The sequence below is a fragment of the Xylaria bambusicola genome (assembly GCF_022495145.1).
Source record: "Xylaria bambusicola strain CBS 139988 unplaced genomic scaffold F5B22scaffold_20, whole genome shotgun sequence".
NCBI classification, from domain to species: Eukaryota; Fungi; Ascomycota; class Sordariomycetes; order Xylariales; family Xylariaceae; genus Xylaria; species Xylaria bambusicola.
The window spans coordinates 201,990-229,449 of record NW_025953573.1 but is presented as its reverse complement, the minus strand read 5'-3'; the positions used below and the strand labels follow the sequence as shown (position 1 = coordinate 229,449).

The 27,460-nt window shown below is 49.4% G+C and overlaps 12 protein-coding genes across 12 annotated transcripts; 6 read left to right on the top strand and 6 right to left on the bottom strand.

Annotated features, from left to right (window-relative positions):
* The first annotated feature begins 1,045 nt into the window (after window positions 1–1,045).
* On the top strand, window positions 1,046–4,539 carry F5B22DRAFT_606405 (uncharacterized protein). Its single transcript, XM_047974917.1, has 4 exons — window positions 1,046–2,438; window positions 2,576–3,001; window positions 3,066–3,320; window positions 3,386–4,539. Exons 1-4 carry the CDS (start codon window positions 1,682–1,684, stop codon window positions 4,186–4,188), a joined length of 2,241 nt encoding a protein of 746 aa, XP_047830860.1. The 5' UTR covers window positions 1,046–1,681; the 3' UTR covers window positions 4,189–4,539.
* A 192-nt stretch (window positions 4,540–4,731) lies between these two features.
* On the top strand, window positions 4,732–7,913 carry F5B22DRAFT_646492 (uncharacterized protein; the record flags this gene model as incomplete). The annotated part of the gene is made up of 3 exons (XM_047978736.1): window positions 4,732–5,082; window positions 5,144–7,721; window positions 7,789–7,913. 3 exons carry the CDS (start codon window positions 4,732–4,734, stop codon window positions 7,911–7,913), a joined length of 3,054 nt encoding a protein of 1,017 aa, XP_047830859.1.
* A 199-nt stretch (window positions 7,914–8,112) lies between these two features.
* On the bottom strand, window positions 8,113–8,676 carry F5B22DRAFT_646491 (uncharacterized protein; the record flags this gene model as incomplete). The annotated part of the gene is made up of 4 exons (XM_047978735.1): window positions 8,113–8,262; window positions 8,340–8,387; window positions 8,449–8,489; window positions 8,553–8,676. 4 exons carry the CDS (start codon window positions 8,674–8,676, stop codon window positions 8,113–8,115), a joined length of 363 nt encoding a protein of 120 aa, XP_047830858.1.
* Window positions 8,677–8,693: 17 nt separating this feature from the next.
* On the top strand, window positions 8,694–10,362 carry F5B22DRAFT_179331 (aldo/keto reductase). The gene is made up of 2 exons (XM_047969394.1): window positions 8,694–9,312; window positions 9,369–10,362. The coding sequence occupies exons 1-2, from the start codon at window positions 9,072–9,074 to the stop codon at window positions 10,160–10,162; spliced, it is 1,035 nt and encodes a 344-aa protein (XP_047830857.1). The 5' UTR covers window positions 8,694–9,071; the 3' UTR covers window positions 10,163–10,362.
* On the top strand, window positions 10,284–11,545 carry F5B22DRAFT_606389 (uncharacterized protein). The gene is made up of 2 exons (XM_047974916.1): window positions 10,284–11,051; window positions 11,225–11,545. Exons 1-2 carry the CDS (start codon window positions 10,845–10,847, stop codon window positions 11,312–11,314), a joined length of 297 nt encoding a protein of 98 aa, XP_047830856.1. The 5' UTR covers window positions 10,284–10,844; the 3' UTR covers window positions 11,315–11,545.
* Window positions 11,546–11,547: 2 nt separating this feature from the next.
* On the bottom strand, window positions 11,548–12,453 carry F5B22DRAFT_646488 (carbohydrate esterase family 5 protein; the record flags this gene model as incomplete). Its single annotated transcript, XM_047978734.1, has 3 exons — window positions 11,548–11,826; window positions 11,878–12,054; window positions 12,124–12,453. The coding sequence occupies 3 exons, from the start codon at window positions 12,451–12,453 to the stop codon at window positions 11,548–11,550; spliced, it is 786 nt and encodes a 261-aa protein (XP_047830855.1).
* Window positions 12,454–15,262: 2,809 nt separating this feature from the next.
* Window positions 15,263–16,978, top strand: F5B22DRAFT_646487 (uncharacterized protein; the record flags this gene model as incomplete). The annotated part of the gene is made up of 2 exons (XM_047978733.1): window positions 15,263–16,646; window positions 16,758–16,978. 2 exons carry the CDS (start codon window positions 15,263–15,265, stop codon window positions 16,976–16,978), a joined length of 1,605 nt encoding a protein of 534 aa, XP_047830854.1.
* On the bottom strand, window positions 16,853–19,541 carry F5B22DRAFT_179735 (P-loop containing nucleoside triphosphate hydrolase protein). The gene is made up of 3 exons (XM_047969396.1): window positions 17,730–19,541; window positions 17,522–17,673; window positions 16,853–17,439 (listed from the first exon to the last, which is right to left on the bottom strand). Exons 1-3 carry the CDS (start codon window positions 19,079–19,081, stop codon window positions 17,039–17,041), a joined length of 1,905 nt encoding a protein of 634 aa, XP_047830853.1. The 5' UTR covers window positions 19,082–19,541; the 3' UTR covers window positions 16,853–17,038.
* Window positions 19,542–20,577: 1,036 nt separating this feature from the next.
* Window positions 20,578–22,759, bottom strand: F5B22DRAFT_179413 (short chain dehydrogenase). Its single transcript, XM_047969395.1, has 3 exons — window positions 21,915–22,759; window positions 21,105–21,703; window positions 20,578–21,047 (listed from the first exon to the last, which is right to left on the bottom strand). The coding sequence occupies exons 1-3, from the start codon at window positions 22,009–22,011 to the stop codon at window positions 20,910–20,912; spliced, it is 834 nt and encodes a 277-aa protein (XP_047830852.1). The 5' UTR covers window positions 22,012–22,759; the 3' UTR covers window positions 20,578–20,909.
* A 1,046-nt stretch (window positions 22,760–23,805) lies between these two features.
* F5B22DRAFT_606370 (pyridoxamine 5'-phosphate oxidase) lies at window positions 23,806–25,497 on the bottom strand. The gene is made up of 2 exons (XM_047974915.1): window positions 24,822–25,497; window positions 23,806–24,656 (listed from the first exon to the last, which is right to left on the bottom strand). Exons 1-2 carry the CDS (start codon window positions 24,904–24,906, stop codon window positions 23,935–23,937), a joined length of 807 nt encoding a protein of 268 aa, XP_047830851.1. The 5' UTR covers window positions 24,907–25,497; the 3' UTR covers window positions 23,806–23,934.
* A 206-nt stretch (window positions 25,498–25,703) lies between these two features.
* F5B22DRAFT_646483 (deoxyhypusine hydroxylase) lies at window positions 25,704–26,753 on the top strand (the record flags this gene model as incomplete). Its single annotated transcript, XM_047978732.1, has 2 exons — window positions 25,704–26,176; window positions 26,243–26,753. The coding sequence occupies 2 exons, from the start codon at window positions 25,704–25,706 to the stop codon at window positions 26,751–26,753; spliced, it is 984 nt and encodes a 327-aa protein (XP_047830850.1).
* A 132-nt stretch (window positions 26,754–26,885) lies between these two features.
* Window positions 26,886–27,386, bottom strand: F5B22DRAFT_646482 (uncharacterized protein; the record flags this gene model as incomplete). The annotated part of the gene is made up of 3 exons (XM_047978731.1): window positions 26,886–26,904; window positions 26,964–27,195; window positions 27,272–27,386. The coding sequence occupies 3 exons, from the start codon at window positions 27,384–27,386 to the stop codon at window positions 26,886–26,888; spliced, it is 366 nt and encodes a 121-aa protein (XP_047830849.1).
* Window positions 27,387–27,460: the final 74 nt, after the last annotated feature.

Below are 27,460 nucleotides of genomic sequence, written 5' to 3'. Positions count from 1 at the left end.
CGGCTATTTATAAAGGAGTAAGAAGTATTACTTAAGTATAATGAATGTTTCAAGGTCGCTAAAATGGAGACGCACATGTCTAAGTACCTAAGTAAGTCAACAGCGGTTATGTTAGTATAGATAGGTATGATTGGGGTTTCTCGTGTTTGATCCACCCCCAACGGCTAGAGCTGCTACTAACGGACGCTATGTACAGCACGTTGCACACTTCGTACAGATATCGTCAGATTGCTGAAGAACTTGATGCGCGATCTTGAGTCTCGCGGTAGGGTCGGGTCGGGGAGGCTGTGCATCAATACCTACCTAAGTACCTACCTAAGTAGGGAGATGCCCACGCTAGTCCAGGTACCACTCGGTCTCAGCTTGCACTGCCTCACGGCCACTCCAATTTCTTCATCGTATAAGTAATTATACCCAATCAAAGCCTTGCCACAACTGGCTGCATTTTTCAGGACGTATTGGGTAGGTAGGTAGGTGAGTAAGCGCTGTGTTTACTGTAAGTAGACGAAGACAGCTTTCAAAAGCATTCGGTCTGAATTATCGCCACGACGGACTGATGGAGAGACACAGCTACAGTTTCCCTGTCGTGGTACCTAGACTCCATCTCCCTTCATCATTGCTTTGAATTCCTTCAGTAGTGTTTGGTCTTACCTATTACCTACTTACTTACCTATGTACCTAGGACTTGTGTGGCAATCGAGAACATGCCTACTTCCTCGAGGAGTAAGGACTGAAGGGAATTATCGCCATGTTTTGGTGGATGTTTATGCCCGAAGATCTGGAGAGCAAAGGGCTGGCAAGGGGGATTCCCTGATAAATCGTTAATTCTGGTGCCTAGTTGAACAGGCCATTCTGTGCTAGATTTTATTAGCACACTAGTACCGTAATACGTCGGTGCTGCCAAAGAAGGCTAACCCACGTACTAAATACCTCGTTCCCGCCCTAAGTAAGTAAGTAGGCGAGGTAGGGCCCAGGCCAACCCAACCCCAATAAGGGCTCCATACAAGCTTATACTACCTAGGTAGGTTACAAGCCCGTGGAAGCCCGTAACTGTACCCGCCCATCCCATCTGACTGGATTTGGAAGCGCTGACGTTGCTATGCTGCTATGCTGCTTCTGATGCTGCTGATGCTGATACTGCTGCGGGATGCGGTCACTAGACCAGATACAGAGACATTCCCTCCATGATTGACTGACTGTATACTAGGGAATCCCATCCCGCTTCTCCCGGCCGGGCCCTTCTGACATCAAACCACCGCATCCCTTTCTGCTTTGCGTCCTGCTTTGCTTCTTGCTTTGCTTCCTTGCAGACCACACCACCACCCCCCATCCCTCCCATAATAATGCCATAGGGCAGCTTCCATTCGCTTCTCCTACATTTCCTGCCGTGGCAGACCATCATCCGGACTATACTAATAGTAATCTCTACCTGTCGGCCCTGCCTTCAACGCGACAAGTCAGCTTCCCGCCGTATCCGTCGCTCGGTCCGCTGCTCGATCCGCTTTACCTCACCCTGTGCCTCACGCCGCGCGCCGTACGTCGTCGCCGTTAATGCTTCTCGAGGGATAGGTCAATGGTGCGCTTCACGACGGCATCGGTTGCTGTGTACGAGGCCGAAAACTGTATCGACTCGGCTCTTACTTATAGCGTCGCTCTTCATCACGCCTAATCTACCCTCAACATGACCTCTTCCGCTGCGTCGATAAGGGCGCTGCTCTTCAACTTCTTCTGCCTCTTCGCTCTTGTTCTGCCCGCCACAGCCGAACGGAAACTGGAAACCGACTCTCTTAACGCTTGCCAGGCAAACTCGGGCTTCACAGCCAGCTTGTTCAATCTTCGTTACATCCCCAGTGAGAATAGCATTCATGTCAACATCAGTGCTGTCTCCACCATCGAGGCCAACGTGAAATTCGATGTCACCATCTCTGCCTATGGCTATCAGTTCTATTCCCTCATCCTCGATCCTTGTGAATTCGACCTGGCTGGCTTTTGTCCCATGGTATCCGGTAACCTAGACGACCCGTTCAGCATCAACAACATCGACCCCAAAACCGCTAGCCTCGTGCCTGGAATTGCCTACACCTTCCCCGATATCGATGCGAAGGTGCGGGTGTACATCAATGCGACGAGCGGTCCCATGGCAGGCCAGAGTGTTGCATGTCTAGAGGCCACGGTATCAAATGGTCAGACTGTTGATCTAATTGGAGTTAAGTGGGCGTCCGCCGTCGTCGCTGGTCTTGCCCTTGCGTCATCCGCCCTTCTCTCCGGCCTGGGCCACTCGAACGCTGCATCCCATGTTGCCGCCACGGCCTTGGCCCTCACGAGCTACTTTCAATCTCAGGCTATGGTTGGTCTTGTCGGTATTCCGCTACCTCCAGTTGTTCAATCGTGGACCCAAGACTTTCAGTGGAGTTTGGGCATTGTCAATGTTGGTTTCTGTAAGTTTTGCGCACCTTGAATCATGATACCGCAGAGTATAGCCTGTCTTATCCCTTATGCATAAAGTCTATTTGGCTAGTCTCAAATGAGAGAAGGTTATTTTCCTGTCTTGTACACAACTAACATGCATGGTTAGTACAAGACATCTTTACCTGGTATCAACGTTCGACAGGGGGTACGGCCGCGAGAATCATTGATACTTTGGCTACTGTATCCGTCCAAGTCCAGAAACGATCTGAGCCTCTGGTCGCACCAGCCATGAGCTTATTCAACCGTGCAGAGGCAATTATGCCACGCTCTTTGCCGAGTCACGTCTCAAGTCTGGCGAAGCGTGGTAATGTCAAAACCGATTATGGTTCATACATCGTCTATGGCATCCAGCGCGTTGCTTTTAGAGCTGGTATCGAGACTACAAACCTCTTCCTCACGGGTATTGTTTCTTTCTACGTGGTCATGGTCTTCGCTGCAATCCTAGTTGCCCTCTTCAAGGGATTGTGTGAGCTGGCTGCCAAGGCGCGATGGATGAAGGGCGACACATTTTTAGATTTCCGCAACGGATGGCGTAAGTCTCTAATCTGGTTTGACGAATTTAGGTTTGGAAGAAGTTACTAACAATTGATATCCAGTTACTGTGCTTAAAGGCATTCTCTTTCGTATCACCCTGATCGGATATGCCCCGGTGACCATACTTTCTTTGTGGGAGTTTACTCAGCGAGACTCTGCCGCCGAAGTAGTTTTGGCAGTGTTCTTTCTCATATACGTAAATTTTGGCTTAGGTTGGGCCTCGTATAAATTAATCCGGATTGCTCATCGCTCGGTTCAACTTCACAGAAACCCTGCATATATTCTCTTCTCGGATCCCCAGACCCTGAACAAATGGGGTGAGTCTCAAATTCTCTTCTGTCTCAAAACTCATCCATCTATGCAGTCACTGACCAGTAGCTAGGTTTTCTCTATATCCAATTCCGTGCTTCTGCGTACTACTTCATCGTGCCAGTACTTGGCTATACTATTCTGAAATCATTCTTCATTGCTTTTGCTCAGAATGCCGGCACTGTCCAAGCAGTTGCACTGCTCCTCATCGAGGCGGGCGCTCTTATAGCTGCCGCTGTTTTGCGACCGTGGATGGACAAGAAGATCAACTCTTTCAATATCGCCATTTGCGCTGTAAATTTTGTTAACGCCGTCTTCCTATTGATCTTCACAAAGGTCTTCGATCAACCACCCATCGTCACTGGTGTTATAGGCGTGGTTCTTTGGATTCTCAATGCTGCGACTACCCTGATCTTACTCCTTGTGCTAATCATTTCTACTGCTATCGTCTTCTTCACTGATAATCCCGATGGCCGATACAAATTTATGGGTGACGACCGAACTTCGTTTATGAAGTCTCAGAGCCAGTTATCACCGAATGGTGAGCTCGATGCACTAGCAATGACGGCTCGTGGCGATAAAATGGGAGGCTATGGATCTGGATTGGATGACAACGAGTCTCTCAAGCCGCCGTCATTCCATCACCCGCCGCGCTCGCGTCCTCAGTCTGTAAATCGCACCGTACCATCGTCAGCAGCAACTGCCTCTAGTACGAGCACAGTGCAAAACGACCGTACTCGCTATTCTGCTGATCAACACCCCTCATTTGCGCCAACCAATGGCGAGATTCCACGAACAGCCAGCCCTTCCATTCACTCTATCTCCCAAGCGCAAAATGCTAGCCCTTGGCAACGAGGCGCCGGGTACGAGCACTAAAAAGCGCTCCAAATAGTCATATCTATCCTTTTCCCTCACGAGCAATCGTTCATTCACGAGCAGCGAGTATTCTTGAATAGTTATTTTCAGCATGTTTCGATATCCTATTCTGTTGGTAAACTTCGAGACAAATTTAGGTTGGCGACCACCATGTCTCTTGATGACACTTAAGGGGCATAGCAAAATGTATATTTGTGAGATAATCGCGACATAGGACCTCTATCGGGCGAGGTTGGGCGGAGGCGGATCTTTGGAGTTGTAGGCGTTATGACGTGCGATCTGGTAGCATTTTCATCACTCTTTAGAATATTGTTTTCTTATCCAATCTGAAATCAACACCATGCCAACGGACATTTGTGAATTGCCTGACGTATTCCGTAATATTCATCGCTGGCCGAAAATCTCATGTCATCCAAATCAGCTGACCCACCTGGGCGTCTCGTCCATCCCCGCTTCTTCACTAGATAGTTCAAGATCTCCAGGCTTACGGAGCGACAAACTCTGGCGAGACACTTTTCTGGCCGCTCATACCGCCCAGCTAACATGCAGCAGCCATGGCAGGACCCTCTGCTTGTGCGGACTGCACAGCATCTAGAGGCTCTGCCTTTTGAGATAACCGGACAGATTCTTGAAGACCTACAGCTCGTCCAAATCCTAGATCTCTTCTCTTGCGGTGGACAACGTCTGCGTGAAGCGATCCAGTATCTTTCGCACTGGCAACACCTTTTGAGAGATGAAACAGAAGAAGTAGAGTACCTCTGGCGCTCGCTTAACCAATTAGCATGGACTCAATACCGTTCCTCTTGGGCTCGAGTAAATGGCCATGAGTTTGAGACATGGTTGTCAGAGGCTGGGCTCAGGTATAGAGCGACCACAAATGTAGCCTCAACAAAGGTTTAGACTAATACCCTACCAAAACTGATACTTGCGATGTTACTAATAAACCTCTCCCCAGAGTTACATCATTTCAGCTTTGCATAGACATCTACAGAATTCTTTCTTCACTTTGATCGGTCTTGAACACTACAGGGGTCGATGGGTGTCGACGCCGGAACTCAAGGCTGCCATCCACTATGTGCCGGATAAGAGCAAACTTGCCAAATGGGCTGGAAAAGGTATCACAACAGGTCACGATGTACTATCCTCTCTCATTGCGATATCTTTGACCTCAAAATTTAACTGGTATCAGGCACTAGAGGACTTATTCGCAACAAATATCGCTCGCGGATTCCAAAACGACAAACATAGCCTAGACATGAGTGAAATTCTTTCAGACTTGAAAGGCGCGTATTTAGAGCTCTTTCGAAGACAGTCAGATGAACTTGAAACATTGGCCGATTTGTATGAACGCTTCCCACGTTTCCTCAAGGTTGCCAACGCGCCAGAAAAACCAACTAGTGAGGCACATGTTTTGACTAGGCTTCGGCTTGATGCAAGACGCAATCAAAGGATTCCAAGATGGCATTTCAAAAAAGAACACGCACATGCGGACCAGAATCTGACGCTGCAACACACCCCATGTCGATTTAGATATCCGTACACAACACTTGTTCCCTTTGACTGGTGCCTGCGTTTACTCAAAGTAGTGGTCAGCAAGAGTAAATTACTCGACGTTGAACAAAAGCTTCCTTCACACCTTGAACCACATTATAAAAGGGCTATCGATGGCATCGACTATATATATTGCCCGACGCCTAGAAGGTTCTTAAAACGCACATGTGATAGCCCGCCCGAAAGTGCAACATTCGTTCAATACCCATTCTCCAATGGAGTTCTGCCGAAGCCCAATGCTGAACTCGATTGGCTCGAATCGTTCGTCACCATCATAGAATGGATGACGAAAGAGTTCCCCGATATCACCAATTCCGTCGCCTCAACTCAGCTGTCCATCTTGCGCCGCAGATGCCTAGTGGACCCCAGCGATTACCGCCTCTTCATTGAGCATGAATCACCTCGCATTATATCTCGTCAGTTACATGCTGATTTAAAGGTATGCCGCGTTCAGCAGCTATCAAAATTACCGAGCCTTCTTGCTCTCTATATGCCCCCCTGGCCCACCCCGAAGGCAGTCGAAGTAGCGCAACATCTTATGCCATACCGGGGTTGCGACCAAGACTTATTGCAACTCCTTTACGAATCTAAGATATCGGAAATCCGCCAGTTTCTGAAAGGAGCACCGCAACGCAAAACACCAGAAGACGGGGGATTTCTTGTTTCCGACGAAATTGACTGGAGTGAGACTGACAAAGACATCAGGAAACCACAGGGGGTTTCGAAAGCGGAACGTCAAGACCAAACGTCGCAATCCCGGCCGCAAGTGAGTGAACGGGATTTAGTTACTACGGCAAATACGCTGCGGCAGTTATTCAGTGAGAAGTCAATATCTAGTAACGAGACAGGGGCTGTTGTTCTCGCACATATTCTAGCGCAAATAGAAGATTCTATGAGCGGAGAAAATGGGCAGGATGTCATTTCCTGGGGAAAAAGCGTCCAGACCTACGTAGCGTCTCACGGGAAACCAAAGACACAGCCTCACTGTTACATATGTGGTCAACAACTCCTCAAGCCTCACCGGACGATCTCATCAATGTGCGGTCCATGCGGCGACTTCAATCTCGCGGGATCGCAACTTTCCTTGCCACCGCGACTCTCTCTAGCAGGTAAGATCGCAGCTGTGACAGGCGCAAGAGTGAATCTCGGGTACCACACCGCACTACGACTTCTACGCTGCGGTGCAAAGGTCATAGCGTCTACCCGCTACCCGCACGACGCGCTCCAGCGCTACCAGGCCGAGAAAGACTCGGAAGGGTGGATGGACAGGCTGCTGATCGTCGGTGCTGATTTCCGGTCTGCGAAAGACGCTTTCGAACTCGCGCGGGAAATCCGCCAGATCGTGCAGCGATGGGGCGGCACCCTGCACATCCTCATCAACAACGCCGCGCAGACCCTCACTGACAGCGTCGAGAAGGAGGACTCATCCGTGCGCAACGAAGAGAGATTGAAAAGCACCACCGCCCGCTCCCTCCTCCTCCCTCAGACATCATACGTGCCTAAGATCCGAGCCGGAATCAACGCACGCATCGAGGGCTCCTCGTCGCCGCAACAGCTAGAGATAAACGAGGAGGCGCGCACGCTAGGATCCTCATGGGTGCAGTCCTTGCCGCAGATCCCGTACGAAGACGTGATATCCGCACACTCGGTCAACGCCTTCGTGCCGCTGATCCTGACCCGGGAGCTCCTCCCGATCATGTCCGACCCCGACGGCGAGGCCCGGGGTTACGTCGTCAATGTCTCGTCGCGCGAGGGCGTCTTCGAGCGGTCGGCGCGCGCCGCGAAGAGAGGCCGACACGTCCACACCAACATGTCCAAGGCCGCGCTCAACATGATCGCCGAGACCGAGGCCGTAGAAGCGTGGAGGACCGCGCGCGTCGCCATGAATACCGTCGATCCGGGATATATGAGCGCTTCGCCTGAGTTTGACGCCGTGTTTGCTGGCGTGATGCCTATTGGGTGGGAAGATGGTGCGGGGAGGGGTGAGTAAAGTTATCTCTTCCAATCCTTATCGCTCTCTTTCGTTTCGTGCTGACGTTTGATATGAAGTACTCTGGCCCATTGCCGTCGGCGAGCTCGAGAAGGCTGGCGAAGAGGGCTGCCGCGCGGTCTGGGGACGGTTTCTCAAGCACTATGGCGCCTCGAGGGTTAATCTCCAGCAGGGAATGCTGTGAATGGGGATGAGGGATATTTGGCATGTCATCATACTACGGTAGGGCACTTCGCTTTTCACAGATGTTAGAGCTTGTTCTTAGATCAATGCATTGATTTATACACATGCTCGACACAGTGCCGGCAGCTACAAACCCGCCAAAGTCTCCTATCCTACACTGTTTTTGATGCGTGCACGTCTTCCGATTCGCAAGTCGCCATCTAGTGCTCCCTTGAGGACTTGTGCTCGAACTTCTTGCCCGGCATGCTGTCTGTTTTCTCCTGCTTTTTCCTGAGCATCTCGGCCTCCTCAGCCTGGATCTCAGCGTCCTGCTGGGCGCCTCGGGACGGCTTGTTGCCATGCATGGTGGCCTGCGATTGCTACATCAGTATACTCCTTTCGTATCCCATCATGAAGCATGATAAGCTCTTTTCTGTAGGTTACGTACGTGGTATAGCGGATCTGTTTTGTATCGCTCGTTTATTTGGGCTTGGGTCTAGATGATATTGGTCAATCGATATGGATTCCGCCAGATATGAATAACGTAAAGATCGTACATCTTCGCTAAGCATGTCGTTCATTCCTCTGTTTTGGTCCTCTAATTCGCGTTTTGTTAGTTTCAAGTATTTGAGACATGATGAACTCTAGATCAGGGACCTACTTCGCATGTATCCCTCAACATTCTGTAAGTGGTGTCTCTGCTCGCCGCGAATAGCTTCCCGAGAATAGTTGTGTTCGTCACCGTCCTCATAGATCGAGGCAGTTCCTGTATTAGGTCCCGACATGGTAAATTTAGGTATATATAGCAATTATAGTATCAAGTAGTAGTAGGTTTATGTGCTGTATATTTAGTCAATCAGTCTTCCTATCGAATATCAACCCCTAGGTAGTATTTATATATAAGTCTCGACCTTTACACCGTATCACCGCGTCATATCAATACGGCTTGACGTCTATTTTTCGGAACCTTTACACCTTAATCCTTACCATAGCTCTACCACAGCCGATAGATGCCATGTGCGACGTTTGACTACCTAGAGAGGGGGTTCGATGATGTCATTATGAAGCTCCAAAGTGACATGCATCTCCGCGCCCGCACCAACGCTCTTGACCAGAGTTATATTTGCTCAACTCTCTAGATAGCCATGTCGCGTCATTGAATGGCGATCCTCATCCCAGAATGACATTTTTCAAAACTATCTCGGCCGTTCTTTTGGTCGGCGTTTATGTCTATTTCGCTGCGACTCAATACTGGATCGTGTCTACCCGACCGCCTGTGCGCACAGAGGTCCATGGAGGTGGTATCGAGATACCGTCATTTGGCTTGGGGACTTGGCTCTCCGATGAAGATAAAGTCGCCCATGCTGTAGAATTTGCGCTGAAGTCGGGCTACAATCATGTTGACGCAGCATTGATATACAGTCTGTCTGCTCCAGAACTTCATATACATAAGATATGCGAAGTTGACGAATTACAGAAAATGAAAAAGAGACCGGAAAAGGGATACTGGCAGCGAACTTGCCCCGCAACAAGCTCTGGGTGACAAGCAAACTGTGGAATGCAGATCATCGACCAAAGGAGGCGACCATCGCCGTCCAGAAATCTGTGAAAGACCTCGGCGTGGGTTACTTGGACCTCTATCTCATGCACTGGCCGGTCGCGTTCGTGCCTGGCGAAGGCACGAAGGTAGATGAAAGCACCACGATCGTCGACACCTGGCGGGCAATGGAGAACATTGCGCGCTCCAACCTGACTAGGAAGATTGGCATCTCGAACTTCTCCAAGCGCGATGTTGAGACGATTTTGGAAATCTGCCAGATCTGTCCGTACGCACATGAGTTCGAGACTCATCCCTATCTTCAGCAGCAAGATTTCGTCGACTGGCACAAGGAGATTGGGGTCACAGTGATTGCGTACTCACCCCTAGCTAACACGAACCCAGTGTATAAAGATAAACAGAAGCTAGATCCAATTTTGAAGGACCCCTTATGGATCGACCTGGCGGAGAAGAAAAACGGTACAGTCGCGCAGACGGTTCTGGCGTGGGGTCTTCAGCGTGATACGGTCGTCATTCCGAAGAGCGTGCAAGAGAAGCATATCCTTGAGAATTTGGGCGCTTTGGATATCAAGTTCACTGAGGAAGAGATGCTCGAGATTGCTATACATGATAAGAAGACGAGGATGAATGATCCGGGAAGAGGCTGGGGCGTCAAGCTTTTTGCTGATTTAGATGATCCGACGCAGTTGGATGGTGATGAGTATGAGCTTTAAGTGCATAATGACCGTTCGCGGATTCTTCGGACGTGGGTATATGGCTCCAATTTGAAAGACAATACAGGATGCTATCAGAGAGGTTAACAATGCAAGGTGTCTTCTCATACTAATGCAGGAAGTCTCCATTACCAAATTTTCTGCTACTAATTGAATAATTTTCCGATCGCTAGGAAAGCTCCCTATTACGTGTGATACCAGACTACTATTGCAGCCTATGATGGTTCTTCCTTGTATCTAGCAGGCCGCAAATTACCGACCACCATTCGCCTAGACCAACAATCTAGGCTAAATATGCACTCACCATATCGACCTTCGATCTCCCAAGTTAGAGATCTGGTCTCGAATTAATCTTCATATTACTCTGTCTCGGCGTTCTTGGGCGCTCCAATAGGGATGGCCATACCCTCTCCGGTGAAAGTGGCAGGGAAGCATTCGCAACACTACCAAAAACTTGGACACCCTCGCCTCAGCACCTAGCTATATTCATCCGCGCTGCATCCAGATGCGAGACACATACATATTGAATCAAGTACCCCTCATGGAGCTCACTGGTACTGCTTGTGCATCTGTTTCGCCTAGTCTATAGACGAATCTCCCAAAGTCTCAGTCAGCATCGAAATTCCGCAAGATCGAGAACATCAACGATCAAGGTCAAAGCTATTCAACCAACGATTTGAAGATGTATGCCTCTTCGACCCTTACTACCATCATGGCGCTCGTTACGGCTGCCCTTGCGACAACCGGCCCATGCAGTATAAGCGAGCCAGACTACACCTGCGAGCCTGTGATGGATGCTAGCGCTTGCTACAACGCCATAATCCTGGGCTGGGAGGGTGCCAGCAAGAACCCGGCTGACATCTTCAAGTGTGTGGATCCTCCGGAGCTTGTAAGTTACTTTTTAATTGCTTGGTATGGACTTGTGGTCTACGAAGGCAGCCGTACGTGGCGTGTATAGTAATCAAGATGAATCCAAGAGGTGGTATTCTTGAAGTGACAGATCTCTGAAAACTGGGGGACCATCCCTTCGAAATCCCTTAGGCTTACGGATATGTTGAACAGATGTGCGCTTGTTACGGCTGCACTGACGGTTTAGACGAACTCGTCAACAAGAACAACTTATGTCCATACAATGGCACCTCGTTATTGTGAGATATACGTGAGGCTTGGACGGGCACGGACGACCTCTCCATTTCATAGAGGTTGTGGTCGATCGGATATGAGCTCTATGTTTCGAGGAAAACTAAGTCAAAGTTTTGACTGCTGCGAGTACTTACAACTCAAGGGATTGATAAATCGGAATCTCGGACTTTTCACGTTCAATGTCATATCGCATCAGACCGTTGGAAATCAAAGGAGATGCTTGAGATTATATCGTAGAGGCATCAAATTAATACAAAAATAAGGACAACAGCAAGTGAGACCATAGCAGCCAGTCTGCTATTTCTTCTCAATTTCGTAGCCGCGCTCGTAGTCCCTCTCACAGACGTGCCAGCTAGTTTCCGTGTCACGAAATCGAACGCGTCTTGGCCGTAGACACTAGCATAACTCTGATGCGTTGCGCTACTATTCCCTTTGGCGCAGTACAAGTCCGCCTCGTCGCAGTACGAGCGAATGATGCCTTGGAAAGCAGGGCATTGATACCCTGATGGACGGGCAGCAAACTGGGTTTACCAAGTCAGTCAGTATAGACATACACAATATTGCTTACATACGCCTCCCGCAGTAGCGTTGCCGACATTTCCCACTCTCCCTGGGACATTGCGCGGGCTTCCCATGAGTATGATCGCTGCTACCATTCTGCTGACACCGGCCGATACACTCTCTCTGGTTGTGTTCAGCGAGAAACCGTCTGGGCCGCCACAGAAAGCGTCATCTACGATTTGCGCACCCTAGGTGTAATGATAAGTGGAAGAAGTCAGATATATAATCAGTCTTGCTGCATGTGGAATTGAACTGACTTGAGAGTAACCTATGACTATTAATGTAGCATTTGGACACTGCTGAAAGTAAGAGTTGGCCTGGGCCGCCACTGCACGAATCCCCGCAGCAACACTTCCGCCATACATATTTCCTCCCGCAGCAGGATATACGATGGACTCCGCCGAGGCATCGGGATATGCGCGTTGAATTGATTCTATTACACGGCCAGTCGTGCCGAAGCCTGGCGGCGCTGTTGTCTCGCGGGCGCCGAAAATGTGCAGTTCAGAGCAGCTTGCACGGTTACCAAGGCGAAGGCTGGCCTTCACCGTGGCTACCATAAACATCGAGAGAAAGGACATGAGCTTCATCATTACTTGACTGGAGTTGGATCTGGACTTGAATAGCTAAGGGCCACAATTTCAAGTCCCCCTCGCTCGCTTTTGTAGCCATATTATCCACACTTCCAAGTTATGATCTTTGGGAGGCATGAAAGGGGGGATCTGCCGACAGTGATCATCAAGCGCGAAAATCAGGGGATTGTGCTACGTCAGAGCGCACCTATTGCAAGAAGACTTAATTGCCTTTTGTAAGGAAAACAAATAAGCTGAATGGTTTTTGTCTTGTAACCAGTTTCGAGTCCGCATGGCGGATGAGCGCCTACGGGTAGATCATGTCACGGGACGGGAACGTCGGCTTTTGAAACATGGGGTACGGGTGATTTCCAAGTGCCGACAGCATCAATGATGCACAGGCTGAGATCAAGAACGAATGGCATAATTACCGTGCTCGACCGTTAGGATCTAATCAGAGGGTTAGGTTCGATGCTTACGAGACATTACAAGTGGTTGTGCGAAATATGCAGGAATGTTAGAAGAGGGTAGGAATAGGGATATCCAATCGTGCATGTATGGGTTCTTCGACAAATGATCGTCTGATTTACGGCGGTCAAAGCCCATGCTCATGTCTGAGATTGGAGAATAATTAAAGAACAGATGAATAACAAGTAATTACTAGTATTGATAATCGAAGCCAGCTATAACTTCAGTGTTGAAAATACACAGTGGAGATGGCCAAATTTTCATATTCGGAGACTATAGAATAGTTTTCCGTTGATGTTCTGCCGGCCGATTCGATTGGCACCAGAGAATGAGCTGTGCATATGGCAGTGAACGACTCTACGAGGCTAACGGCGACGTTTACCGCTCCTACAGATGTGTTGTTGGCTATTGCCTACGTATGTATAGATAAGGATACCCATATCGTGGTTATCTCCTATACAAGGCACTTCCTATTCTTAATCATGAGCAAATCTTTTCTTTAAGTAATATTTCGGTAGATCCTCTAGGGAATCCTGATAATATCACTGGCGGAAGCAGATGATGAACTACACGATAATGTGTAAGTGCGCCTGCGTCCACCTCGCGACACGACGGAGTTGTTCTAGGTCGAAATCCCCAGGAGAGGCGGAAGGGCAGGCCTATTAAGGACCTGCTCTTGCTGATACGGTGTAAGTGAAGCAAAATTAGCTAGGTCCATTGTGAAAGATATCAAGTGTCCTTGAAGGACGTTGTTATCGAGGGGAGAAAGGAGGCGAGGGACTTATCCGGAAAGCAGCTCTCGACAGTTGGGCACACCAATATGTAGAGCGTGAAAACCCGATGCCTAGGTAGATAGGTTATAGAGGAAGTTGGAGAGCAACGGCAGGCTCCTTGACGATCATATACAAATTGACGGATTGAAACCAAGAACCTCCGACCAAAAGCCTTAAAGAGATGAGGTTACAACGGGCTGTGCAAATTCTGAGAACCAGGGACGCATTGCAGAAAGCTTGCGATCGACAATGCAGCATGTCCTATACTGTGTGGTTGCACGGGTATGAGGTAGCCAGCCTCTCAACCGACTGAGCCTACATACCGTATTGATGTATACCTACAATGTTCGTATTTGACCATGATGAGTCGGCAGACTTCTTCATACTAACTGTCCAATATCTGGCATTGCATTCGATGACTCGCCCGCCCCCCAAAGTCCCCAAATCAGATTAGAGACTCGTCTCTTCCGATATCACGGTGTTCTGGTGGTTCCGGCTGGAATGGGGTCAGCTGCAGAATCGATTGTAGGGCTACTCCGACTTTCTGGTGGGGTAGTAATTGCGCTGGGGCCAAAACTGATGGTTGACTGTCCAATGTGCACCTAGAGTTCTGACGTTAAGAATACTGCGACGTGGAGAACCGGGTGAGCTGGGAAATATGTAGAATACAAGACATTAGAGCTAGAGATAGCCTAGAAAATCTAGTATATGTGTTGAGAGTAGACACTAGCAATCCAGTCACCATGGGGTTTAGGATATGTTACCGAGATTAAAGTGTAATATGGGAATTCACTGGGGATCTGACTCTACCGTTGGCCTGACTTCAATCATTTCTTCCCGAGGTGAGGATACCAATCCGTCCGCAGCCACTCTGAAAAGCATATGAACTTATGCTTAGAGAACTGTGGTGAGCTCAGTATATCTCATCCTAGCTACCGATCTTACCATTTCAAGGCTGTATTGGTAAACGTCGGATTCGAGTCACTCCAGCTTGTCGGACTGCGGCCTACTAAACCCGGTGTGCCCCCATTGCACCAAATCGGCCTTGCTGACTGCTCTACTGATCAATCTCATTAGTGAGTAGATATATATATTTACATATGCACTTACATATTTGTAGTTGAATGCAATGATGTATTACCTCTCCTACGACCTTGCAAGAGTTGTGTTGGTAGACACTCGCGCTGGCGCCCGCCACGCTCTGCGCCGGTCTGTTCTCCGTCTTCAGATCAAGGGCTATGGTAAGTCCTATTATGTGGCTGTACGCTGCTTACACTCGTAAATGCGAGTGTAGGTGGTGTTTCATCAAACCTTAGCAGTAAAACGGTTATATACAGTATATAACAAGTTTGGCTAAAAAGACGTGTGCTTCTCAGCGGGCATCTCTACCAACTTACCTATCGTGAAGTGTCGAACCAGTAACAGCTGGCACTCAGCTGGCGCGACACGATGGTCCACTAGCTGATTCTTCGTTGTAGGTAGGTACTTCAAACTCTACTGACATGCACTTCAGAATATCAACTGCGACCAAAAATTAACGAGATACGCCGCCTTGCTCATACATTCAAGAATCGGATACTATATAAATGACTATAATCGCCCAATATGGCGAATCTGACTCCAGCGAACCTGCACCTCCGGTAGAGTCAGACCACGGAGACGTGCTGTGTCGAGCTAAGGAGCTGCAAGCCGAGGTTGAGCAGTTTGCTGCACATCTCTGCAATGTCTACCGAGGATATTTTCAGGAATTTCCTCAAAATATGCATATTTCATTCTATCACGATGTATTGTCTGAGGTTCAAAACTTGGAGAATGACATCAACTCTGAAGATCCTTTCTCTGCACACCGCATATCCTCCTCCAACCTTCCTTACCTTCATGCCGTATGGAGTACTGCAAAGAGCTCCAAGAATATTGTCAAATTGAGACACCCCGTATTCAGTGGGCCCTTCAAACGCCGTATTTTGGCACCTGGAATTCGAATCAAAGATATTCTGAGCCAGGGTGGATCTGAGCCCAAGCGAAATCAAAACGGTCGCTCTACTCGCATCGACGTTATTTGTGATGGAGGGTTGTTGTGGTACAAGGTCTCGACCATCACGAATAGGAGACTGCTGTTTGATATGGCGAAAGAGTCCATATATTGCGGAGATAGCGACGATAGTGACTCGAGTAGTGACACATCCCAGGATTTTTCTGATGTTCCACTAGTGAAGATGGCTAGGACCTTGAAGACGATAGCTCAAGGGCACCAGATCCGCAATACTACTCCAACTATATGTCTCGTCTTGCCACGAATACAAGAAGGAGAGTATGTTGAAGTCGATAAAATAGTTAAGTTCTGCCGGGACATGGATGTCAATGTTTCTTGTGGCGATAAGTTGCCTGTTTCATTGCCCCTTTCAGATGACTTGCTTCATGAAATGGTGCCAAGTCCGAAGAGAAATATCACTTCGGAACTCAATATCGACACCTCAGTTCTCGTGGCGCTTACATCCGATATCTCCCACCTTCGAGTGACGCCGCAGTCGTGGTTTGGGCAATCTCAGAAAGACCACATTGACCTAGAAGCACACGATCCCCTCACACCGCAGCTTTGTTCACTTTTAGGTAATCACCAACTAGTATGCACGAAGGAAGCGGCGGCTTCTCTCGCCCGGATTGTACACACTATGGGAACTGTTACGGAGAATGCCCGAGCTCACCTCCTACTGACACCCGATGACACCAAAACCCGGGAACAGCGGCTTGAAGAATTCCGTGCGTTGTCAATCCACGCCAGCAGTATGCCATCATGCTTGCAGCTACCGATCCGAGTTTTGGATTCCGATACCAATCTTGATCAAGATGTTTACCAGATTCAATCAGATGCCTTAATTCAGGAGAAGCTCAATTCTTTGGCCCAGCCAGGAAGATCAGTCTTCTCATCTGGATGGGCCAAGGGTCTCACGACAATTACATGCAATGTTTGTAAGTGGGTTTGTTGTTGATATTGCCCTTCTGTCTCTGATACTTTTCACCTGCATTATCAAGAAGTCGCGTACACCCCACGACGGGCTAGTTACTAATTCCTCGATACAGTGGCAGTGAAGCAGCTTGAAAAGAATTTGGAAGAACTCCCAAGCTTAGATATATCGCAATGGCCCTCGATTTGGGCGTTCTCCTCATCTCGACCTCTTGTCGGTGTACGCAAGGGGAGCAGTGAACAGCGTATACGTAAACATATCGGAGATTGCCGTGCCACTTGTATCTGTGGTCTCGATGAGTTCAAGAAAGGCCAAGTTTCTCAATTGGCATGCTGAGTTCTACATTGTCTAATTTTGAACCATTGATTGCGGCCAAGCGTGTCCAACTCTAATACTCTACCAATTCAAACCCAATACACCCTTCGACATTTTCTCGTCTCTCAGACAATTGTCAAACTTATGCCTGACCTCAAGCACAGTCTCGAGGTGGGCAAGTGCAAGTGGTTGTTGCTCGAATCGTGCCATCGTACAGGCCGTGTGGAATGCATTCGCGATTTCTCGCCCGTTGAGTTCGGTAGCAGCTAGTTGATTTGCTGCTTCTTGGGCCTTGATAACCGATTGTTGAGCAGGGACTGTGCCGAGATATCGCAGCCAAATCTGGCGGCGCACATCGATCTCAGGAGGTGCGTATCCCAGTGCGAGATGGATTCGTGACTTCATCGCCTTATCAAACGTGCTCACTCGGTTCGTCGTAAGGAAGACAATGCCACTGAAGTACTCTAATTCCTTAAGAAACGCTTTAGGAGGAGGTTAGTCTCTGTTTGCATACCACATGCATGAAAAGAAACCCCCAAAACGAGGAAGGCAACGCAAACTTACTCGCGACTAATGCATTTCGATCGGTGTTATTATCTTTCCGCTCCTCTAGGAATACATCCGCTTCATCAAGCAGTACAATTCCTTTCCAGATAGTGGCATATTGAAGGACCCTTTTGAGTTCTTTCTCGAATTGCATTGAGCCGGAAATCATACTATACGACCGTCATATTAGTACGACGAGGGGGCGAATGTCTTTGTAATGGCTCACCTAGACGCTTGGTTAAGCTCTCCTATCGATGTAGCAAATAGGGCTTTCTGGGAAGCTTCGGCGGCCACTTCAGCAGTGAGTGTCTTACCTGAGCCTGGAGTACCATGTAACAGGATTACAAGTCCCTTGCCCTTCTGCTGCGCTTGGTCTCGAGGATTATCCGGGTATTCATGGGATGTGACTAAAGATCGAAGGAGCCGTTTCTCCTTCTCCGGAAGAACGAGCGTGTCCCAGGTATTTGGGATCCAATCTGCATCATGGATGTTCTGAACCAGGAGACGAACCCATCGCTTTTGACTAGGAGCATATCCCACCGTGTATGGAGGACAGAGCCATGGCCGAGGTTCAGCAAGCTTGACCTTGATGTGACTCATTCGTTGCTCCTCTCCGAAGGTCTTGCGGTCCAATATAACTCGCCCTGTCTCCTTATACGGCAGCCAGACACCACGGAACTTGCAATCACTTGGGTCGTAGTAGTCGAACGGAGGTGGCTTGAGCCACTCGGCCAAGCCGTCATATCTCACAGTGGAACGGTCCTTCAGAGCCAAAAATTTCTCTCCCCTAGCTTTTAGGCGGCGTTCGAGAGAATCCCCGGCTGACGCGAACTTACGCGGATATATCGCTAGCCCTGTGATCGCCACGGGGGCTCCTTGGGGGAATATAAGGCGCTGGAACAGCTTCCTGACTGATGGAGCGTCGCCTACGGTAGTCCCGTTGTCATCCGTATAAACAGCATGGATTTCCAAATAGGGGCCATCGTCGGGAGTCTCTTCATATACTGCTTTCTTGCATACGAGAAGCCATGGCTCACCCATGAACTCTTGGTACAGGATGTCGCCCGGTCGATAGATGAACCAGGCATTGTCAAACGAGATTTGGCCTTTCTGAATCATCTTCAGCGCGTGATTGTGGTCTGAACCAAGCTCACGTTCCATGAACTCGAAGAGAAGATCCACGTGCTTGCGTCCGTCTGTGTCACACAGAGCCTTGCGATATTCATCCAACTCATCCCAGTAGTGCACCAACATGGTGAATGGCGCTTCGAGTTGCAGGGACGAAGTGAAATCAGACACCACGGGATCATAGGAGCGGATGACATCTCGAAATGCCTTCAGGATGTGTGGAGAATTGACTGTCAGGGTGGTCTTCTTCGAAGAACCTTCCCTAAAAGACCTCTTGATCACCAAAGCATAGGTGCTATCATCGCTATGCTTGGTATATTCGGCAAAGGGTTCAGGGATATGCTCGGACATAGGAACGCCATCTTTTATAGTCTCATGGTAGGCTTTGAATTCGCACTTGCTCCCAGTAGGCTGGGATGCAAGAGGACCGTTTGACAAGGCTTTGGGCATGGTGAGAGAAGTGATGAGTATGCTGTGAGTGTGCTGAGAGAAGAAGCTTGCTTTTCAAAGGCCATCGTGGAACAACAGGTCGGAGTAGCCATTTTATATCCGTCGAGAATGGCTTGCCCGCCGTAAGACCAAGCAACGATCCTGTGAAACTTGAGTACATTGAGTGACGTCCCTTGCCTGGTCAGACCTGGTGAGCCCATATTCTCGAACTCGACAATTCGCCCACGCCTCATACCCAGCTTCTAGGAATTAGAAGGATGACACTAGGGTAGGGCATGGGTAGGACATGGGTCAGGCAAGGGTATTGGTTAGGGGTGCTGGCGTGAGATAAGTTAATTGGTCTATTTGTCCCGCTACCATCTCACTGTCCCGCTCCTTGTCCAGACCCTTGCCTCAAGGTGGGTAACTACTCGGTAAAGTGTAGTAACGTCTCCAGCTCTAACGAATGACAAACGCCCACATCCATGAAGACGCTAGGCCCAGGAAGTGAGGCTGCATCGCTCAGAGCTCGGAATATAGTGCGCTTCGGTAATCTGTCGCAGGTGATGCTTGTGATGGACTTTCGAACATGAAAATATTACTATCGAGACAACGCAAGCATCGGCAGATTTACCATACAATCTATGCTTGGAAATGGCCGGACATGTCCGTAGGATGAGCTTCGACGTTAGGGCCGTGCAGGGCGGTTGTACACGGATAGTATCACTACGTACTATAAAACACACACTCTCAGAAACACGTCACAACCTACCTAAAAGACTAGGCTACCTTTGTCATCTCTAAACCAAGAACCCCACGAGTTAACGCAGTCCGACTGAAACCCCCACTAGGCAAAGAAGTGGGCTAATCATCTGCTTATAACTAGAAGGAGACTCGAAAGACAACGAGTGCTCCAGGGTAGGTGATGATAGTCGGGGGAACATGTGGGGTTCCAGGCAGACAAGCAGTCCGTATGTACTTCTGGACTACGGATCCCCATACTTCCTTCCCATACCTACATACCTATCAGCTCTCATAAAAAAAAAGGATGCATTATGCTGCGGCGGGGGCGGGGGCGCAGACAAGCTGTGCCGAGTACTTACATGTAGGCAATCAGTCCGCCTGCTTTATATATAGTTGTTGTACTCACATGTAGAGCCTCCAGTATGTGACAAATCTGTCGCATTGCAGGCAGTCATATCTCCTATTGTACTATAGCTTGCAATACAGCAGTAGCTTTGTGCCGCTGCCCTGCTCGCGACGTTTGCACCGGAGGAGAATGTTCCTGTTCTCGTTGGCCGTTGCTTAGCAGAATACCCTATCACGTTAGAGAGATTGCCTACGGAGTCATCATGACTAGTTTCGTCTTACCAATATGGCATAACAGGTGTGAACCTTCTGAAAGAAATAAGCATACCCGTGATTTCGAGTGAGGCTTGATCAGGTATATGAAGTCTCATCAATCGTCTAGGTGGGAAAGCTCCTGAAGCCGTAGCTCTTGGAATCCACTCCTGTTGCTTGACCTTCTCCCTAGACTGGTGAGCCCTCTTTACTATAAGTCCTTTAATGACTGAAAATCATCCAGTTAGCCATTCAAGTAAAGATAGTGTCTAGGTGTATAAGCATATTATTGCCAAAGCCGCCCAAATATAATTTTGTATATAATTACAACATCAAAATCAATGTAAATAATAAGCCCATTCGCCACATATATCTATTTATCACTTCCACGAGAAATCGTGTTGAACTCTATCCTCACAATCACAGTCTTTCGCCCTCGGATCGCGCATCCAATAATTTGGTATACCATGCAGTGTGTGCTTCTTATCTGAGTCCTAATTATATATATTTACATCATGGCGTGTCCGTCGATGCCGAGGACCTTGCCGTTCATCCAGCCACCATCATTCGAGGCCAGGAAGCAGACAACACGAGCAATATCGATAGGCAGTCCGACACGGTGCAAGGGAGACCAAGTACAGGCGTACTAGTAATACATTAGCAACTTCAAGACAGAATAGAGAACGGAAGATGTGGAATTTACCTCGTCAACCTCCTCATCTGATAGGCTCATGCCATTGGGGATATACTCGCGGCAGACGGCGTGGTACATGTCCGTCTTGATGCCGCCAGGCGCAATACAGTTAACCGTGATCTTCTTGTCGCCGAAATCAATGGCCATGCACCGGACAAAGGTCTCGATGGCGCCCTTGGAACCTGAGTAGACGGCGTGCGCGGGGACGCCCTTGGCCTGGCCCGTGATGGAGCCCATCATGATGAGGCGGCCGCCGATCTCGAGGTGCTTGTAGGCCTCGCGGGCGACGAAGAACTGGCCGCGCGTGTTGGTGGCGAAGACGCGGTCAAACTCCTCCTCGGTGACATCCTTGACATGCCCGAAGGAGACGACGCCACTGTTGGAGCACACGATGTGCAGCTTGCCGAAGATCTTGATGGCCTCTTCGAACAGGGCGACGATCTCGGATACCTTGGACACGTTGGCGCGCACCGACGCCGCGTCGCTGCCGCTCTTCTTGATGGCCTGCACCACCTCCTCGGCCGACTCCTTGCTGTTGGCGTAGTTGACGATGACCTTGGCACCGCGACGGCCTAGCTCTAGGGCCATCTCCCGGCCGATACCACGACCTAAGAATAGGTGTTAGTGAGGTAGGATTTAGGGCTCGGTAATCGGTTGTTTGGGGTTGTTGTGCGAACAGGTGATTGGTCCGACCCCAGGAGAGCGAGACATCCGGACATGTAGATGGGGTTTGCCGGACAACCACACTTGACCTTAATGGAGATGGAGGGGTTTGTTCCCGGTGTTTGGAACCGAATGAAACGTCGATGAACTACTTACCAGCGCCAGTTACAAGTGCTACCTTTCCCTCCAAAGACGCGGATGCCAGACCCAGAGGGCCAGGGATCGCGTCGTACTTTGTAACAGTGCCAGGCATTTTGACTGTTTGTTTGGAGTACAAGTTGTGATGTCGTAAAGAATGAGTCGGTGATAGAATGAGCGTGACAAGGTGACCAATATCACTTCCAAGAGCACAACTGGAGCAAGCTGCTATGAAGATGAAGACTGTTTATTATATCTCGCCCGAAGGGCAAGCTGATTTGTATATAAAGCACCCACCTGCGCAGCCAAGGGAGGAACCCTTCGCCCTCGTGATGTCTGACGGACCCTGTTGGAGAGACACCGAGCCGGACATCAGGGAAGGATCCTCGTTACTCTGTGGCATTGTCTAGATTTAGGTTCTGTCTCTCCATTGAAAGTTCTGTCTTGTCCGGACTTTGCTTCACTGGCGAGCTGACCTTGGTGGTCCGGCGGACAGGGGGCGTGGCTGTCCGAAGCTGCGGGCCGAGAGGCTGGCTCAGATTAGCACTTTCTGCAGAGAATTGATCGCTGCGAGGACATCATTTGCTGCTGCAGAGATCCGCTGTGGCACAAGTGCGGCATGCGACCTCGACTAGAGATGTTAGTTGTGTCCGGTGCTTGGCCATTTGACGATCCAGACTCGGTGCCGAGTGAATTAATATTCATCGCGGTGGTGTTGGTAGGCGATTCAAGTTGGTGCTTCATTTAACGTGCACTATCTACATGCGATGTGGTGTCTTGGATTGATTGCAACGGCGATAGGAACTTATATCATTCAGTCGGTTTGAAATTTAGATCGCAACAGAATGCCATGCGACATTTGCGGTGCATTGCCAACCTCGTATCCGGCATGGCGATTCATCTTCGGGCGACGGCACGCGCGCCTAGGGATTACACGAAGGTCTCGCAGCTGAGAACCCAGCCTTTCTCTCACCACAGCTCCGTCTTCGTCAGCATCGTGAAGACCGGCGAACTCACCATACCCCGTCGCTGAGCCCGCCATCATGTTTAGCGACACACGCACAGAAAACTGTACGACGTGAAAGCAGCAGTGGCTTATGAATGCCTTTCTTGCGTGATCTGTAGAACCAACGACTCCGGTAACCTGTGAACAAAAGGCTGATGAAAGTTCCGCCTAGCTTCGCCGGCTAGGTAGACTTACCTATTCCATGTGGTGTGAATCAACTTGAAAGATGATTGGCTGGCGATAGCTATCCCGCGGGCGATGCAGGGGAAAGCTGAACAACCCACGCCTGCAGATATCCTTGCTCCGGTTGGAATATGTATATGAACATTTTCGGCATCATGTAAGCCCTAATTAAACCTCTAAGGGATGCTTCAGTTTGGCCCCATGCCCTGTCCGTCTAATTTGCGAAGGAATACTTATCTATGAGTGAATCGAGGACTAAAGATCCCAGAGCCGTGTCATCCGTACGCAGCATAGTCTAAAGACACTGGGTCGTTGCGAGAACCGCCGGGAAGCTCTCGGTTGGATAGCTTTGGCGATCTCATGTACGATGGTATTTCTCATGCGACTTATTTATGCGGTAGGTACACAATCGATAGGCGAAGATGGTGTCTGGCTACTGTTCACGACACCATGTCCAAAATCTTGTAGATGAGGCGTCAACTACAGTGAAGAAGTCGGCTTCTACTAATGTTAATAGGACGTCTAAGAAACACGTCGATAATGAACTTAGAAGTTTAAAGAGCGTGTTTGTATTATATGAGTAGTTGGATAGTAGCAAGTGGTATTATGATATATTAGTCATGACCCCTTGAGTTGCTCTGATGACAAGAAAGGGCTGCAATTGACGGAAATCAAGAGTTGGCAAGCAGCAGACTCATAAAGATAGTCTTTTCAAATTAATTCATGTATGGGAAGTTGATATTGCTTCTTGACGCTGTATAACGTTAATCTCTATTATTCTGACGTAGTCTCTATTCATTCACTGCTACAGCTGTTTTACCCCAATATTATATGCTATTCATCATATCATCATGGGCTGAGCCTCTCTAGAACCCATTCGTCACTCCCACCCGGAGTAGAGTCCTTCTTTGTGTAGACGAATCGGTCATGCAACCTGCTCTGGCGACCCTGCCAGAACTCGACCGACTCTGGCACGATCCTCAAGCCACCCCAGAATTCCGGAATAGGTATATGTTCCTGTCCCTCGAACCTCTCTTCAACCTCCTTCACCCAGCCCTCAAGTTCTTCCCTACCGTCATCACCGCCCTCAGCCGTGCCAGTACTAGCACCAGGCGTCAAGACTTGGCTCTGCCGACTCGCCCAGGCCCCGATCCTGCTCTCACGCACCCGCGTATCGAAATACTTCTGGCTATCCTCGCGCGAGAGCCTCGTGGCGGGCCCTTCGACACGGACCTGTCGCTCGAGCTCCTCCCACCAGAAGGTCAGGCTAGCCCAGGGATTGGAGGCGAGATCGCGCGCCTTGCGGCTCGTGCCGAAGTTGCTGTAGATCACGAAGCCCTCGGCGTCAAGCTCCTTGAGATACACCATGCGCGAAGACACTCGGCCTGACGGCAGCGACGCCGTCGCGAGACAGCATGTCTCCGGGTGTGCTACGCGACCTGATTGCTGAGCTGTTGCGAACCAGGCGTGGAACTGCCGGACTGGTGACGTCGCGTCGAGATCGGCGCGCGTGAGAGCTGCTTTTGTGAACTGGTCTGCTTGACCGTGGGCTTCTTTCCCCGCCGGTGCGACTATCTTGTGTGATTAGTATATGTATATAGCGAATATGTGATGTATATATGAAAGGGGTGAGAGGGTGTGTGTGGTGTTATGTAGTCGGACCGCTCCGTGTCGGGGCTATCCATCCATCCAGCCATTCATGACTGACTGACTTGATTTGACTGAGAGGTGCTTACAGATGTATTTCGCACTGCCCCCGCTCGCGGAATGCAGTGCCATCCTACCTGACGATCTTATAAGTTTCGAGATGGAGGGATGCATGAAACTTAGAATTCGTCTCTGCCTTTTTATTTGTTTAAGGGAGAGGCAGTGGTACTAACTTATATGAAGTGCCGAGTGGTACGAGTGGTGACTAATGGATGTGGAGCTGCAATTGGCTCATCGCAGGAAGCACACGATCACGAGACCCGAGAAGATGGGTTGCTTTTGTTCGAGTACTTTCTTCTATTTGTTTATAGTCTATATCTATGTTGTTTTACTTGTCAAAGAAAAATTAACTTCATTGGTTCAAGACATTACCATTATTGGCTACTGTCTACTTACGTATACTTACACGAAGTCCTGAACTCCTGCCTCAGGAAGCCCCCGCGCTGCCCCTAAGGTCGCTTGCGAGTCTCGCTAGGTAGCTACATAATACCTATAGGAAGGTATGATCAAATGAGCTCGAGAGCGAAATGTTTCTGCCTGGGTACTGAGATGTACGGGTCGCCGCAATTTGGAGATTTCTACCTGTTCAATTTAATATGACATGTAAATACCTCCTAGGTATTGTAGGGGAGTAATTGAAACATGAGAGCCCCACGTTACATAAGTACAGTAGGATCAATTCCAAAGCTGGGACCTGGATAAGGTGTCAGTCGATGTTTTTTTATAGTGGGGTGAGGGGCCGATCGTTTTTTATCGTTTATCAGCCGCATGCCCCCTCTATCGGATCTGATAACATTTTACCCGTCAATAACCTTGAAGAGTAGCCATTTTCACTTACAAGAAGACTCATTGCACACCCGACTAGGGGAACATTCTTATCCTACAGTGATTGTTCTTCTTCAGACCTTCTAATGTCTTCCGAAACCGATAAAAAGGCGACTATCGCCAGCTTGCGCGAGTCGCTCTGTTCTGAGTCGACCCCGCTGCCCATCCGCTTCCGCGCCCTTTTCTCTCTCAAGCACCTGGCAAAGCATGAAGCCGGGGAGGATGCAGTAGCCGCCATCGACGCTATCGCCGCCGCCTTCGCCTCGCCATCTGCCCTCCTTAAACATGAGCTTGCTTATTGTCTCGGCCAGTCCTCCCACCCCGCTGCTATCACGCCGCTCCGAAACGTCTTGGCGGATCTACAAGAAGACCCCATGTGCAGGCATGAGGCCGCTGAAGCGCTGGGCGCGCTCGGAGACGCGAGTAATCTAGACATACTGCGCCGGTTTCGGGATCGCGAGGGAGAGGATGTTGTTATTACAGAGACATGCGAGATTGCCATCGACAGGATAGAGTGGGAGAACTCAGAGCAACGAAAACAAGAGAAGTTGCGCAAGAGGTCTGCATTTCTTATTCAAGGGTAAGACTGTGTTTGTGCTTTCTAGGCTGACGGATATATCTTCAGTGACTTTGCCTCCATCGACCCCGCGCCCCCAATGCCCGAATCAACCCAGACTGTCGACGAACTGGAAAAGACGTTGATGGACACAAATGCGCCCCTCTTCCTCCGATACCGTGCCATGTTCGCCCTTCGCGACCTTGCCTCGCCGCCTGACCTACCGACCGCCGTTCCTGCCGTGCTCGCTCTGGCCAAGGGCTTCGCAGACTCGTCTGCCCTCTTCCGACACGAAATTGCCTTCGTCTTTGGACAACTCTCCCATCCCGCATCTATACCATCCCTCACGGCTGCGCTGAGCAACCTGGAAGAGGTCAGTATGGTTCGACACGAAGCAGCGGAGGCGCTGGGTAGTCTCGGCGACGAGGAAGGCGTTGAGGAAACCTTGAAGCGGTTCTTGTATGATAAGGAGAAGGTGGTTCGAGAAAGCGTTATCGTAGCACTGGATATGGCCGACTTTGAACAGTCACATCAAACTGAATATGCGCTGATTCCCGAGGCGCCAAAGGTAGCGGCATAGGGTCCTAGGCGTCTTCCAATAGCATATGTTTGGCGTTTGGCAATGGGACGGTAAAAGTGGGTTTTCTCAAGAGGCGCACTCGATATAACTTGGTAGATTCATTTTCATACTTATAGCATGTCGCGTGATGCATTAGTTGTCAATCTTCCATCTGCAGCATGGGTTAGCGATCCGAATCCCATGAACGATCGGGGAGGGACAGGGCCGTACCTATTGCCACAGTCGCAGTTGTAAAATATAGTACTTCCTTCGTCGGCACCGCGCAGCTGCACGGCCGAGAATCTGACTTCAGTTCGCCCACACTTGTCACATGTTACGTTCGCAAAAGCTTCGGTGTTGATCTTATGCTTCTCGACTGTCTGGACTATAGAGAGCTTCTGCCGTAACAACGAGGGGAAGTCGGAGGGTTTGCTCTTAGTTACAGTTGTCTTCGACGCCGTATCTAGAATCCAGCATTAGCTGTCTCCCCCCCATTCGGTCGAAGGAACTCCGAATTCAATCGGATATATATCACTAACCTTTGTTGTCAGTGCCACAGCAATCGCAGTGCAAGATGTTTTTGACGTTTCCCTTTGACACGGGTAGAAGATTGCCGCAGTCTGAGCAGAAAATCAGAGACCCAATGGTCGCCATATTTTCATCAACTGTATTCCCAGAGCACAGGAGGATATCGTCCAAGGTAGCAGTTTAATGCAAGAAGAAATGGC

What these genes read in the sequence shown, in the direction of transcription:
- F5B22DRAFT_606405 (XM_047974917.1), top strand. Translation starts at nt 1,682, where the DNA reads ATGACCTCTTCCGCTGCGTCGATAAGGGCGCTGCTCTTCAACTTCTTC. An exon ending in AGATTTCCGCAACGGATGGC is followed by an intron (nt 3,002 to 3,065) that starts GTAAGTCTCTAA and finishes ATTGATATCCAG; the next exon opens with TTACTGTGCTTAAAGGCATT. An exon ending in CCAGACCCTGAACAAATGGG is followed by an intron (nt 3,321 to 3,385) that starts GTGAGTCTCAAA and finishes ACCAGTAGCTAG; the next exon opens with GTTTTCTCTATATCCAATTC.
- F5B22DRAFT_179331 (XM_047969394.1), top strand. Translation starts at nt 9,072, where the DNA reads ATGACATTTTTCAAAACTATCTCGGCCGTTCTTTTGGTCGGCGTTTAT. An exon ending in TGACGCAGCATTGATATACA is followed by an intron (nt 9,313 to 9,368) that starts GTCTGTCTGCTC and finishes GACGAATTACAG; the next exon opens with AAAATGAAAAAGAGACCGGA.
- F5B22DRAFT_606389 (XM_047974916.1), top strand. Translation starts at nt 10,845, where the DNA reads ATGTATGCCTCTTCGACCCTTACTACCATCATGGCGCTCGTTACGGCT. An exon ending in GTGTGGATCCTCCGGAGCTT is followed by an intron (nt 11,052 to 11,224) that starts GTAAGTTACTTT and finishes TATGTTGAACAG; the next exon opens with ATGTGCGCTTGTTACGGCTG.
- F5B22DRAFT_179735 (XM_047969396.1), bottom strand. Translation starts at nt 19,081, where the DNA reads ATGCCCAAAGCCTTGTCAAACGGTCCTCTTGCATCCCAGCCTACTGGG. An exon ending in GAGCTTAACCAAGCGTCTAG is followed by an intron (nt 17,674 to 17,729) that starts GTGAGCCATTAC and finishes ACGGTCGTATAG; the next exon opens with TATGATTTCCGGCTCAATGC. An exon ending in TCGAAATGCATTAGTCGCGA is followed by an intron (nt 17,440 to 17,521) that starts GTAAGTTTGCGT and finishes CTCCTCCTAAAG; the next exon opens with CGTTTCTTAAGGAATTAGAG.
- F5B22DRAFT_179413 (XM_047969395.1), bottom strand. Translation starts at nt 22,011, where the DNA reads ATGCCTGGCACTGTTACAAAGTACGACGCGATCCCTGGCCCTCTGGGT. An exon ending in AGCACTTGTAACTGGCGCTG is followed by an intron (nt 21,704 to 21,914) that starts GTAAGTAGTTCA and finishes ACCTATTCTTAG; the next exon opens with GTCGTGGTATCGGCCGGGAG. An exon ending in CAGATGAGGAGGTTGACGAG is followed by an intron (nt 21,048 to 21,104) that starts GTAAATTCCACA and finishes ATGTATTACTAG; the next exon opens with TACGCCTGTACTTGGTCTCC.
- F5B22DRAFT_606370 (XM_047974915.1), bottom strand. Translation starts at nt 24,906, where the DNA reads ATGCATCCCTCCATCTCGAAACTTATAAGATCGTCAGGTAGGATGGCA. An exon ending in GGGCAGTGCGAAATACATCT is followed by an intron (nt 24,657 to 24,821) that starts GTAAGCACCTCT and finishes CACACAAGATAG; the next exon opens with TCGCACCGGCGGGGAAAGAA.